At 39.9% G+C, this 14,702-nt stretch overlaps 1 protein-coding gene across 12 annotated transcripts in view; it reads left to right on the top strand.

Annotated features, from left to right (window-relative positions):
* The window catches only part of plekha5 (pleckstrin homology domain containing, family A member 5), a 294,707-nt gene that overhangs the window by 189,711 nt on the left and 90,294 nt on the right, over nt 1-14,702 (top strand). For all 12 annotated transcript variants that reach the window (XM_073066153.1, XM_073066148.1, XM_073066154.1 and 9 more), the window contains 2 exons: nt 8,558-8,662; nt 10,002-10,074. In XM_073066153.1, coding sequence (XP_072922254.1) covers nt 8,558-8,662; nt 10,002-10,074 — 178 coding nt within the window. The remainder of the gene's footprint in view (nt 1-8,557; nt 8,663-10,001; nt 10,075-14,702) is intronic.

Here is a 14,702-nt window from a genome sequence, read left to right as displayed (position 1 = left end):
AGGCAAATGGAAAAGGACGCACGTGGACTTTCCACCGGCTTTCGCTATTTCACTGTTACAGGATTTCTAGTGTTTCTTCTGGTGCATCTGAAGGGGCCGTTCCCCAGACCCTCTTTTATCCCCACTCACGGGGTCTCAGATGTCAATCAGGGTGGAATGATGCCATTCCCCAACCAGCCCACGTTGCCTGAGGGCTTCCACGAAGCACAGTACTCAATACACAATTCCATCTCCAAGAGACAATGGCCGCTTCCCGTTTCTTTGTATCGCTGAGGGCCAGGACATTTCAAACCCCTTTGTGGATTCTGCATGTCTTTCTCTCATTTCCTGGGTCTTCTGACCCGAATCAATAGCTATCTTGTGATTCTCACTACGGAGGGGGCTACTTTCAACCCTTCGGCCCCTCAGAGTTGGGGCGCAGGCGTAACACTTTCTTTTACCTCTCTCCCTTCTTGAAGAGCGGAGTAACATTTGCAATTTTGTACTACTCCCGTACCATGCCAGAATCCACTAATTTTTGAAAGATAATGCCTCCATGATCTCTTCAGCCACCTCTTTCAGATCCCTACGGTGTGCACCATCTGGTCCAACTAACTTATCTACCTTCAGACCTTTCAGTTTTCCAAGAACCTTCTCTCGAGTAATCGTAACTTCACACTTCATGACCCCTGACCCTTGGAACTTCCACCATACTGCCAGTGTCTTCCACAGTGAAGACTGAAACAAAATACTTAATCAGTTTGTCCGCCATTTCCTTGTTCCACCATTACTACCTCTCCAGCATCGTTTTCCAGCAGTCTGATATCAACATTCATCTCTTTTACATTTTGCATATCTGAAGAAACTTTTGGTATCCTCTTTAATATTATTGGTTAACGTACTTTCATATTCCATCTTTAATTTAATGACTTTTTTAGTTGCCTGTTGGTTTTTAAAAGCCTCCCAATCCTCTAACCTCCCATTAATCTTTGCTCTATTGGCCTCTCGTTGGCTTTCATGCTGGCTTTGACTTCTCATGTTAGCCACGGTTGTGTCATCTTTCCTTAAGAATACTTCTTCCTCTTTGGGATGTTTATACCCTGTGCCTTCTGAAATGCTTCCAAAAATTCTAGCCTCTGCTGCTCTACCATCATCCTATCAATTCTGGCCAACTCCTCTCTCATGCCACTGTAATTCCCTTTACTTCTCTGTAATATTGATACTTCTGACTTTAGCTTCTCCTTCTTAAATTTCACGGTGAATTTGATCATATTATGGTCACTTACCCTAAGGGTTCTTTTACCTTAAGGTCTCTATTCAATTCTGATTTATTACACAACACCCAATCCAGAATGGCTGAACCCTCCCATGGGGTCAACCACGAGCTTCTCTAAAAAGCCATTCATAGGCATTCTAGAAATTCCCCCTCTTGGAATCCAGTACCAACCTGATTTTCCCAATCTACCTCTATATTGAAATCCCCCATGACTATTGTAATATTGCCCTTTTGGCATGCACTTTCTATCTCCCGTAATTTGTAGACTACATCCTTACTACTGTTGGGGGTTGGGGGTATGTATACAAGGTCTTTTTATCCTTGCAGTTCCTAACTCTATCCACAAAGATTCAATACCTTTTCACCCTATGACACCTCTTTGTAATGATTTGATTTCATTTTTTACCAACAGAGCAACACTGCTCCCTGTGCCTTCCTCCCTGTCCTTTCGATACAATGTATATCCTTAGACATTGAGCTTGCAGCTATTATCTTCTTTCAGCCATGATTCAGTGATGCCTACATCATTTCCTGCCAATCTGCAACTGTGCTACAAGTTAATCTACCTTATCTGGTATACTGCGTGGATTCAAATATAACACCTTCAGTTCTGTATTCACTCTTTTCAATTTTATATGCCTTTTACATTGCAACTCATCCTGTTGATAGCAATTACGCCCTATCAAAAGCCTCTGTTCACTACACAGGATTGCTACCCGTGCCACGTGCTAGTGAGGCCAGAACTAGGAAGATTATATGGTTTAATACGTGGCTAAGGAATTGGTGTTGCAGGGAGCGGGTAAGGCTTTTGGATCATTGAACTCGCTTTCATGGAAGGTGGGACCTGTGTAGAAGGGACAATTTGCACCTGAACTAGAGAGGGATTAATATCCTAATAGAAAGATTTGTTAATGCTGCATGGTGGGGTTTAAACTAGAGTTGCAGGGGGATGGGAACCAGAGAGCCAGAACAGTTACTTTGGAGGTTGTGGAGGCAGATGTTGGTAAGGCCTCAGACAAAGTTAGGAATCAAAAGGTTGAGCATGGTGCGACTAATGTCCTGAGATGCATATATTTCAATGTAAGAAGTATTGTATGAAAGGCAGATGATAGTGCTGAAGATGAGATAGCTGGTTTACAAAGAGTGACAGGGTTGTGCATAGAGAGCTCGGGGAGGTAGGTGGGACCTGTGTAGAAGGGACAATTTGCACCTGAACTAATTTGCACCTAACACCAATTCCTTAGCCACGTATTAAACCATATAATCTTCCTAGTTCTGGCCTCACTAGCACGTGGCACGGGTAGCAATCCTTAGGTCACAACCCTGGAGATCCTGCCCTTTAGCTTCGCACCTACCTCCCCGAGCTCTCTATGCACAGCCTTGTCACTCGTCCTACACATGACATTAGCACCTACGTGGACCACAATTTCTGGCTGCTCATCCTATCACTTAAGAATGCTGAGGACCAGATCTGAGATATCGCGGACACTGCCACCCAGGAGGCATTCATACCATCCTGGAATCCTGTTCTCATCCTGTCCATTTCCCTAATTAATGAATCCCCTATCACCACAGAATACCTCTTCACTCCCTTTCCCTTCTGAGTCGCAGAGGCAGACACAGTGCCAGCAATCTGACCTCTGTGACTTTCCTCTGTTAACTCAACCCTCCGCGGCCCCCCCAAACCAACAGTTTCAACAGTCCAGTATTGATAGTCAACAAAACCAGGCGTTCAGATAATTTCATGCAGTGTCAAATATTGAACTTAGTCATCTTGATTATTTTTCTCCTGACTTTCCCACCATCACTGAAGTCAGTTTTATTCATTAAGAAACGGCTGAGAATACATGATACATGAAGGACTCTGCCCCAGGCAAATCCAACAAGAAACTTGTTTTCCAGAATCAACCACAACTCTTGTCAAACCGTTACAATATTCATTCTTCACTGTGGAACATTGCTCAGATATACCCTGTCCACAAAAAGCAGGACATGTCCATTACCTAGCAATGAATTATATAATAGAAGCTGTCACTAGCAGTCCAATCAGATAGCACTTTCTTGCTATTTAACTGCCCTCTGGTTCTCATTATGATTTTACCAAAGTCACTTGGCTCCTGATATGTTGTAACTAAAGATGGAAAAATAATATCAGAGGTGAGATGAGAATAGCTGTCATCAAGGCAGCATCAGCATTGGGTACCAAGGGCCCTTGTTGAAAACTGAAGTCAAAGAAAATGCAGGGGAATGCTCATCACTGGCTTGAATTATACTTTCCACAAAGGAAATTACTTCCCCTTGTTGAAGGCCAAACATCTCTGTCGTAAGGCATCATTACAGGAGTTTCTCGAAGCAGTGGCATGACCATCATCGCCAGTTAAATCAATAATCTTTACTCAAACATAATGTTAGAAATTGAGATGATTGCAGATGATTTCAGAATTCTTTGTATCACTTGTAGCACCTCAGAAAATGGAAACTGGTTGTTTCTACAAGCAAAAGAATCTAAACTGCAGTCATTTGGAGGCTGATAAGTAACAAATAAGATTAATGTCACCTAACTGCTAGGAGTGAGCATTCTCTATAAGGGAGAGGCCATCTATCTCACTTGATGGTCAGTAATATTATTTTCACTTGAATCCTGAATTGGGAATTGTTATTGACAGCATTTCAACTGGTGTGACCACTTAAGTTTGGTGATGCGGGTACAAGGGCAGGTCAGTGGCTGGGAATCTTGCAGACCTGACAACCCAAAGCCTTTCTACTTTCCACAATGCACAAATCAGGTGTGTGATTAAAAACACTGTACTTGCCTGGTTACAACTACGGCTCTGATACCACCCAAGAAGCTGCATTCCATCCATGTGAAAGCAATTTCATTTAATTTACATGTAAATCATGTTCTCCACTGCAAGTGCATTCATAAAAGATGTAAGACTGCTCTAACACCTTTCAAACCCTTTGCTTCTGCTACCAAGAATATCAAAAGTTGAAGGTGCATGGTTTGCACACTCCTTCATTGTCATGAGGTGTGAATCTGGAATTTTCTGCCAAGAAGCATTGTATGAATTCCTTCATGACAGGAAGGTAGCACACAATCTCCACCTTTAGGACTACGGTATTAGGAATGGGTAATAAGTATCAGCCTTGCTGCTAAGATGCTCACCCTATAAATTAATTTTAAAAATATATTTTGAGAATTCCAAACTGTACCTTGTTCTGTAGATGTGCAATCTAATCTTTAATTTGACTGAATTTCAGCTATGAAGTGGTTTATATCAATTCACTGTGCTTTTTGACTTTGAATGAATCATCAGCACTTTATCTGCAATTTCAAGTGCTCTTGACTTTTGACATTTCATTAGGTATTGGATAATGCTTTTAGAGCAATGTTGAGTCATTCAAAATCCTGGACATTAGTTCTTTGCAGATTAATGTGTGAATATTCCTAGTCATTTTTAATTAATGTGTAAAGATTTATTATTTATTTAGTCCAGTTCTGTGCCTTTTTTGGGTAACTCTTATAGTATATTTCTTCTTGGCATGCAGTATAATAACATGAAGTAGAATGTTGTAGGGAATCACATAGTGTAACACGTTTTCAGAAGATTTTGGTGCAGATTTTTTATGGATTTCAATTCCCAGTTGGATACTGATTCATACTATGTCGATGAATGTGTACATTTTAAGACCAGGCTCCATGTCATTGAATTCTTCATCAAAGCATATGAGAGAAATATTGTTACAGTAAACATTCAGAAGACAAGGTCTTCTGTGACCCTGCTCCACCCTCCATCCCACAACAATGATGCTACATGATGAGATCTCAGAAAATAGGGACCACTTTCCATATCTTGGGATTTACATTTCAGTTAAGGCGAATCTCATTGACAAAGTTTTCTATGTTCTCTGGTGTGTCAGCACAGCTCCTGGTCAACTGAAGAAGACCAAGACATCAAACCTGGAATCAAACTCATGGTCTACCTATCAGCAAAGATCTCCATCCTACTAGATGCTTCACAGATATGTACCAACTATTGTAGGATCATCAAAACACTCACCAAAAGTACTACCAATATTGCCTCCGTAAAATGCACCTTTGGCAATATTAGCAAATCAATGTTAGTGTCCTCTTCTAAGCCAGTGTTCCTAGCAGACCTACTAAATCAAGCACTCTGCTGTGAGCTCTACCAAGTTCCGAAGTTTTTTAGAGGACATAGGAAGTACTTCAAGGACAACTTCAAAGTTCGCTTGAATAAATGTAATCTCTTGATATATGGTGCTCTCCAGCAAAAATGAGGAGGATCACTGAACATCTCAACCCTTTGCAACAGGAGAATCTACAGATTTCAAATGGAAACAAGCCTTCCTTGACCTTGCAGGATAAGATCTAGAACTCTCTGCCAGATAGGAGTGGTGGAAAATACATTAATCAAAGTTTTCAGAGGAATTAAAAGCATGCTACCTGAGGGACAGTAATTTACAGAGTTATTGGGAGTGAATGGAATGTGCTGAATGGGTTGCTCAGCAAAATGCATGAATTGATTCAGTTGGCCAGGTAGCCACCACTCACTGGAGGCAAAAATCATTGATAGAGGTTGGCATGTTCTCTAATTTGCCAGCATTGCCATTGATCTACTGAAGAAGGCTAAGACCTTGAAACTGGAACTAAGCTGGTGGTGTACCTAGCAGCAGTAGTTCCCATCTCTCCCCCTATATACTTATGGAGAGTTTATGGAGACAATGTTGGTGGTACTTAAATGGTTCAACACAATTCTCTTGGCCATACTGTAATGAATTGGTGATCTGAATGTAATGAGCCAATCTTATTAGATTCCAATAAAATGGTCAGAACAGTGGCAGGATTCTGATGGCGTAAAGCAAACTCCACTCCCAAATTATTCCTGAAAATTTTGAATGGTGTCATGGGTAGACAGGATGGTAATGAGGGTCTTAGGTTCAGTAGTTCCATTTAATATCAGAAAATGTTTACAATATACCACCTGAAATGCTCGTTCTCTGCAGACTTATCTGCAGATAGAAGAAAAACCCCAAAGAATGAATGACAGAAAAAGGCACAAGTACCTCAAAGCGTCTTGCACCCTCCCACACACAAGCAGCATCAACCCTCCCCCTTCCCCACTTAATCTAGCGTAAAGCATCAGCATTTCGACCACCTGCCCTGCAAACAGCAACAAAGCCCCCAATGAGAGACCATGGTCTGCAGTACGTCAAAAACTAACTGTTCACTCCAACATATTCAACATCCCACAGGAACTCTCTCTCGTTAACAAGGGAGAGGCAGATAGCACTCTTTCTAAATCGACAGGGGAGACGACAGTCACTATTTCAATGTTACTGTCAGTCTGAAATATTGCTTTTTACTTTGGTCCCCCAACTCAAGAATCGGCAGCAACCTCTCCCTCACTATTGTGTGAGAGAGAACGAAAGAGAAAGAGAGATTGATTGAGTGCAGAGCCTTCCGAAGACCGCTCTCGCTGAATTCAATGCTCTGGTTTCCGCCATGCTTCAGTTCACAACACCAGCAAGAATTCTTGTCCACAAGGGCCACACAGGGCCTCAAAATCACCCGACCAGGCCAAACCTGGACATACTAAAATGCAGTTGATCGGTGACCTCCATGAACGGGAACTCGCCATCATGCAGAACTGCAGTTTTGAGTGCAGCTGTAAATCAAAGATCCCGGTAGGACCCCTGCCACCCTAAAAAGGAAAATGGAGATACTAGAATAGGAAGAACTTAACTGTTTTGCTGACAAGCTGGGAAAAGCCGCCCTCTGGTAACATCTTTAGCTCTGCCCACTTCATGCTATTTTCATCTCTGGTGTTCTGGTCTTCACCTTTCAGGGTATTGAATATAAAAGTTGGGGCATTATCTTGCAGTTGCAGCTGTGGAGAGGTCACACTCAAAGTATTGCCACAGATTTGGTTACCCTATTAAATGAAGAACTTTAGTAGGCTTGAAAGTGCATAGAAGATGTACAATAATGATACCAGGACTCAAGGGCCTGAGATATATCGAGAAGTTGGACAGGCTAGGATTAAATTTATAGTATAGGAGACTGAGGGGTGACCTTATAGAGGTGTATAAAATAATGAGGCACAGTGATAAGGTGAATGTACACGGTATCTTTTTTCCCAAGAATGGGAATGAAAAACTAGGTGGCATACATAGGTTTAAGTGAGAGTGGCACTTTTTCACACAGAGGGTGTTGCTTAAATGTAACGAGCTGCCTGAGGAAATAGTGCAAAGACAACATGTAAAAGACTTTTGGATGGGTTTTGCTTAGGTTAGCACTGGAGCAAAATGAGCCAAGCACAAGCAAGTGGGATGAGCATCTTGGTCTGCATGAATGAGTTAGCAAAAAGACCTCTTTCTGTGCTGCAGACCATAAAAACTGAATAATGTTTAATAGTTTTTTTAAGTGTCTTTAACATATCACTATATTTAAGAACTAAGAAAATGTTTAAACATTAAAATTATTGATACCTTTTAAAATAGTTTATTAAAATACCTAAAAACACTTAAAAATTTAAAACATTAGACTGAAGGGCCAATGCTACTCTATAGAGAACCTGCAATCCCATTTGATATTCGGAGTTTTAGAATCTGTATCAAGTTCCATCTGATGCAGGATCTGAGAAACGGTTGCTAGAGAAATGCTAAGGAATATAAGCAAGATGTGGCTCTGGAGTCCAACAGAGCAAACTGTCAAATTCAGCCTTCAGGTTCGAATTGTCAGTGTTAACCAGTGCAATTCAGCCATCTGGTTCTATGGAGGCTTTAGCTAAGGCATGAAAACATGAGGGAAGGCTTGTATTACTTTGAAGTGTCAGCAATTTGACGAAATATGCTCTTTTGTGTTCTTTCTGTTAAAAATCTAGGGTGATGCTTTGTGAAATTGGTACGAAGATGTATTTAATTATTTGGAATCAGCGGAGGTTGAAAGGTTCTTGATCTGTCAAAGGTTATGGAAAGGAGGCAAGAGAGCAGGAGTGAGAGGAATAATAAACTAGCCATGAAGCAGATTCAGTGGGCCAAATAGCCTCATTCTGCTATCCTATGTCTATAAAGCAGCCAATTCTGCAGATTGCTACAATGTATAGTAATTCCTGGTGTATTCTGACAGCTCTACTATAATATGCATATACTATATGGCTGTTTTAAATATTTTCAACCAGCAGTCACTGCAGTGTCAGAAGTTCATTTAATTCCTATTTCTAATGTTTTTATTTATTTAGTACACAGACTTAAATGTATTCTTTACCATATTTCTTGCAGTCATCAAGACCTTCAAAGAAAATCCACAACTTTGGGAAAAGATCGAATTCCATTAAGAGAAATGCAAATGCACCAGTTATAAAGCATGGCTGGCTTTACAAACAGGTATTGCTAAATATGCATTATCTGGCTGGGAATTGGGAAGGGGGTCAATTGAGGTACTGTTTGACATTTAATTAAATGATTTTAGTGTGTGTGTGTGTGTGTGTGTGTGTATGTATATATATATATATATATACACACAGACACACACACACACACACACTCACTCACACTCTCTCTCACTCACTCTCTCTCTCTCTCTCTCGCTCTCACCAACATTCTTCTTAAATGCTAAAGCAGCAGTCAAAGCTATTAATAATGGAAATAGTTCCCGTCATTCCATCCCTAATATATTTCTTTTTTTTGAGATATAAGATTTAAAGCACATACTGCATAAAAATATTCATGGCATCTAGACTAATGCACAAATCTGGAAAAATAAATGCTTCTGCACTGTGTTTCCAGTAAATTTAATGTTTAGTACCTTTCTATGCCTCTGGAATGATGGTTGTGTAATACTCGATCAGAGTGCCTGTCAAGACTGGGAAATGAATATACTGAAGATTCACAGCAAGTTGAGTAGCGTCTGTGGAGAGAGAAATACAAATGGATCAAAGTTATTTACTTGAGTTCTTGATTTTGTTTCTCTTTTCACAGATATCGCCTAACTTAATGAATATTTTCATCATTTTGTCTTTAAATATGTATTACCTACCAATCCTGGTATTGTATTCAACATTCTCACTAACTCTGTTTAATATAATTAAATACTATTTTCTTCCGCGAGTTAGAACTTCATTTCTTTCTCCAGGCTCCTGTTGTTAGGTGTTCTGACAACAGTGTCTTCCATTCAGTGCTTCTGTTATGTCTTCATTTTGCCTCAACTAAAGATTCCACTTTATTGTCAATGAAGGAATCTTTGATAGTGTCGGTTTCATTTCTTGCCCTTCTGCTTTCAACCATATCTTCCTCCTGAAGCATGATCTGCTTCCACTTGTTCTCATCTATGCTGTAGCCTCTATGTCTCTGTCACTTTGTGGGATTCTGCCATCAAATGCAGTATTCCCTCCCTGTCAGTCTGTAAAGAAGCATACAATATTTACCATCCTTGAATTTGCATTTCTAATTAAAACCAAATATACTGGAAATACCCAAGAGGTTATGCAACATTTGTGGAGAGAAATATTGAAAAGGTTCTGTTGAAAGGTCATTGATTTGAAACATTAATATAGTCTTCCTGCAGCATTGTTTAATTCAATGACATTTCAGTTCCTGTAATAACCTTGAAAAAATTATGCTCTTTTCTCCAAGCCTCTCTTTGTCTCATTTTGGTCACCTTCATTGCTTTCTATTGTGTTCTTATCTTTGATAAAATATCTACAGAATGTCTGATTGTTTGTAGGACAGTACTGGTATGAAGCTCTGGAAAAAACGTTGGTTTGTACTTGCTGATCTCTGCCTGTTCTATTATAGAGGTAAGATGTTCAATAATATGGAGAAACAAACTATTTTATTCATACAGTGATCCAGTTTGCAGAAAATGCAATTTTAAAATGTACATTAAAAATCTAGTTTTATTCAAAATGTATTAGCCTGCTCAGGGGATTTGTGCATATAAATATTTTTCAGAACTCTGTCTATATAACACCTCTTTAGCATGATGCTAAGTAACTGTTCTTCCCCTTCCCCATTACAGTCAGCAACAAATTTACTCTGGGTAGGTGTGATGGGAGGAGGTGGATATGAGTAATCATTGTTCCTTCAATTACCAATATGCTAAATCAGGGGTGGCCAACCTTTTACATTCCATGCGTCAGTTTTTTCATGCACGAGTTCAGATGTGCCATACAACTCTTGTACCCCCATTCAATTTTTGTAAAAATATGTTAATATAGACATATTAACCATTTTTACATGACAAGATAAACATTACTTACCTTAATGAGACTTTTAACAAATATATTTTGTCTTCTTTTGATTTCTTCCTTTTTCTTAATCATATATTCTTGCCGTAACTCAGACCCAAGCACTAGCTTCAGTTTTCCTTCTATTTCAGTCAGGTGTTGTGTTTTATAGTGTCTATTAAGATTACATCTTCTATTATGTGAGAAAATGTTTTCACAACAATGCACAACGGTTTTCCTGACGGACCCGCTATAAATAGGAACTCATTTTCCCACTGTTCATTGAATTCACACTTACTATCACTTTCTGCTCTTCTTTTGCTCATTTTCTTTTGCACTGTGATGGGTAACTGAATGTAAAAACAAGGCTTAATTTTTGAAAAAGTACAAAACTACAAATGTTCACAAAGAACGAACAAAGCACAACTCCATAGCGCGCCAGTGTCATTTGTAAACTGACTGGCAAAAATCTGCGATGCACCGCTGGTGCAGACACCTGGCACCTCAGGATCAAACAAGTATCAAATGTGTATTGAACAGTTATGGAACGACTACAGAACAAAAGTCCTTCTTTCCTAGCTTGACTCATTGAACATTTTTTAAAATTGAAAACAGATTAATGTGAAAGAAGATAACATTCACCAAAAGATGTGCACGAAATAATAAAATCTCTAAAAATAATTGCTAAGTTTTAGATTTATTCTCTGTAAAACCCATTTCTAGCTCTAAGCTACTTGAATTCCTGTTACAGATTTTTTTCTACAAATCGGTTTTTGGTTAATACTTTTTGCATGAGTAGGCTTACTTTTTTATTATTATCACTGGGGTGCAATACACCACTTCCAATCATCCAATGAGCCTCTTTTGCCGCATGTGCCATAGGTTGCCCATCCCTGTGCTAAACTGTTGCTTTAAAAATGTTTGGATAAAATAGAATAAATTAATTTATTTTCTCAAAAGTGAATTCCCACGTGGAATTCATTAGAATTCTGATAAAACTGAACCAAATGTGACTTTAGCAGGGTACCTGTCTTTACAAATGCAATCATCCCATTATATTCAAGATATTTTAAATATATGTTCTTTCTTATGAATGCCACATCCGTCCTTGAAAAATCACAGGTTACATGACGGAATTGGCTACAAAATCTCTTTTATCCATTTTATCCATTGCTGAAGATGAGCATGTAACGTGAGCTGAATAGATTTTGAATTTTTAAGCATAGCTTCTTAGTCTCTAAAAACTGTGTCACACTTCTTGCTGCTCAGCTCTGTTATTCACTTAAATGGAGGTGTCTAAGCTGCTAATCTGCGGCATTGCTCCTTGTTTTCATACAATTAGCATTTGTTTGTGATGGTATTCTTTCAAAGTGTAACATCAGGGCAACTGATTAGACTGTAACAAGTTTTTACTTGTTTATCACGTCAGCGTGCTAATTTGCGACAAGCAGTTCTTCAACCTGTATTTTGTGAAAGGACTTTCAAAGGTGTTTCTCCAATATTGCTTGATCTTTAATTTTGCATTGATGATATTGTTTACAAATGTAATTTAACTCTAAATCTTAAATGCTCATTACTGTGGACATTTGCTTCTGGATTTCTTGAAGAAATTAGCGACCTGTTTGTTATGTCTACCCTGAAATCCTGCATTGTCCTTCACTGTGATCTGGATTCCTGATCAGAAGCTATGGAAATTTATTCTGCTAAATATCAAGCTAGTTTGTTACCAAGTAATCTTGAGCATGAAAACATGTTATATTTACATAACAAATGATAAATTATGCAGATGCTGGAAATCCAAACAACACACACACAATGCTGGAGGAACTCAGCAGGCCAGGCAGCATCTATGGAAAAAAAGTACAGTCAACATTTCGGGCCAAGACCCTTCAGCTGGACTGGAGAGAAAAAAATTCCAGTCCTGTTGAAGCGTCTCGACCCGAAACATCTGCTGTATTCTTTTCCATAGATGCTGCCTGGCCTGCTGAGTTCCTCCAGCATTTTGTGTGTGTTGCTTATGTTTACGTAAACTCTCATGTTCACTCGCTCGTGAGATCTCATATTTGTACCAAGACTGGACTTGGAAAATAGACTTTTAATCTGATTCTATTTTTGGTTTTGACTGTTCATTAGATTTTAGCCTGAGGAACTTGACCTTTTATTTTGATGTTCTTTTTCATGACCTGGGCATCAGTCACAATTTATTCTCCCTCCCTAAACTGCTCTTCAGAAGGTGATGGTGAGCTACCCTTAAGAACCAATACAATGCTATTGGGGTAGGTGTCCGACAGTAGTTTTGAATAATGAATTTAAGAACTTATTTCCAAGTGAGCATGGTATGTAACTTGGAGGGAAACCTGCAAGGTGGCAGTTCCACTGTGTTCCCTGGCCTTTTCTTTCTTTGTGGTTGAGTCCCATCAAAGCAGCTTTGGTAAATTCAACTGACATTCATTTTGCATGTGGCACATATGTGTGCTGGTGGTGAAAAGAATGCTAGTTTAGACTGCTTAATGGGATACTAATCCACCAGGCAGCTTTGCCCTGGTTGGTGTTGACCCTCCTGATGGTTGTTGAAGCTCCACACATCCAAGCAGGTGGAAAGCATACTTGTGCATTACAGACATCCCACCCTGCAAAAACTCATTTCAGGGAGGTAGCACCACCACCCCCACCCCCCCCCCCCCGCAACCCCATATCCCCACCCCACCCCGGTCAACCTCCAAGGGTGTATGTATACAGGACATTTGATTATAAAGGAACACAACAATTTATTTGATCATATATTGAAACTATTTACACACATACACGCACACACATTCCTTGTTGAGTATTTTGTTGGCAGTCTCAATGCTAATAGCTAAATGCTAATGCAACTAGCTTTGCTATTTTTCAAACCTTCCTTGTACTATGATGTGACTTGCTTGGCAGATTTGAGCATTTTGCCGGAAGTCTCAACCTCATAGCAGTCTGTGTCAATGAATTTGTTAATTTTGCAAGAGATCAGATTCACAAGTGTTTTGTGAGACAGCTGAATTCTCAATTCCGTCTTAATATGACGCACCATGCTGAATGCCCTTTCTACATCACAATTAGAATTGGCAGCTTCATCAACCGGCAGAGCTCTTTGAATCTCAACTGACACAAAACTGAACTGATGGACAATGAAAGAGAGCGAGAGGTTGACTGTAAAGCCCGCCCACAGAGGAAACTGATTGGTCTACTTAGCACAGAGAGACTAATCAGGATGCTCTCTCTGTCACTCCCTCTCTCCCACTCTCCCACTCTCCCACTCTCCCTCTCTCCCACTCTCCCTCTCTCCCTCTCTCCCTCTCTCCCTCTCTCCCTCTCTCCCACTCTCCCACACTCTCCCCTCTCTCATACTCACTCACTCACTCAAAAAAATTCGATTTCTGGGATACTGTATATAATTTACAGGCGTCAGGGAGCCACTATCAATATGCGGGAGGCTCCCGAAACTTCCAGGAGAGGTGGGATGTCTGGCATTGTAGATAATGGAATGGCCTTGGGATGTCAGGGTGTGTGATACCTAACACAGATACCCAGATTTTGTCTTGCTCTTGTAGGCACGATATTCAAGTGGCTGATTCATTTGAGCTTTTGTTCATCGGTAGGAGGTTTGGTTCTTTCCTGTGGGAAAACTCATTGCATGGTGATTCTGTGCTGTGAAGTTGTCTGCTGCCTATCAGTTTATGCCTGAATGTTATCAGGGGCTTGTTGAATTCATGCATTGGCTGCTTCATTTGCTGAAAAATTGTGAAAACATTGAACATGGTACAGACATCAGTGAAGACCCAACGTTTAATGATGGAAGGAAGAATATTGATGAAGCAGTTGAAAATGGTTGGGCCTATGTTATTATTCTGTGGAATTCCTGCAGTGATACAGTATCCTGGGGTGAAGGTGATTATCTTCCAATGACCACAGCCATCTTTTAAGTGAAGTGTAACTCCAACCAAGGAGTATTTTTACTTTGATCTCATTGATTTCAGTACCAGGAAACCCTTAATGTGGTCAAGTGCTACCTTACTCTTACTTCAGTTCTGGAAGTCAACTCTCTTTTTCCATGTTTAAACTAAAGTTGAAATGAGGAGTCTGGAGTTGAGTGCTCCTGGAGAAAAACAAATTATTCCTTGGTTAGTAGTTACAGTAAGTGCTGCATAAAAGCACTGCCAATAACA

This window comes from Hemitrygon akajei, chromosome 14 (genome assembly GCF_048418815.1).
Source record: "Hemitrygon akajei chromosome 14, sHemAka1.3, whole genome shotgun sequence".
NCBI lineage: Eukaryota > Metazoa > Chordata > Chondrichthyes > Myliobatiformes > Dasyatidae > Hemitrygon > Hemitrygon akajei.
The sequence above is the reverse complement of the archived record's forward strand: the minus strand, read 5'-3'. Positions and strand labels throughout refer to the sequence as shown.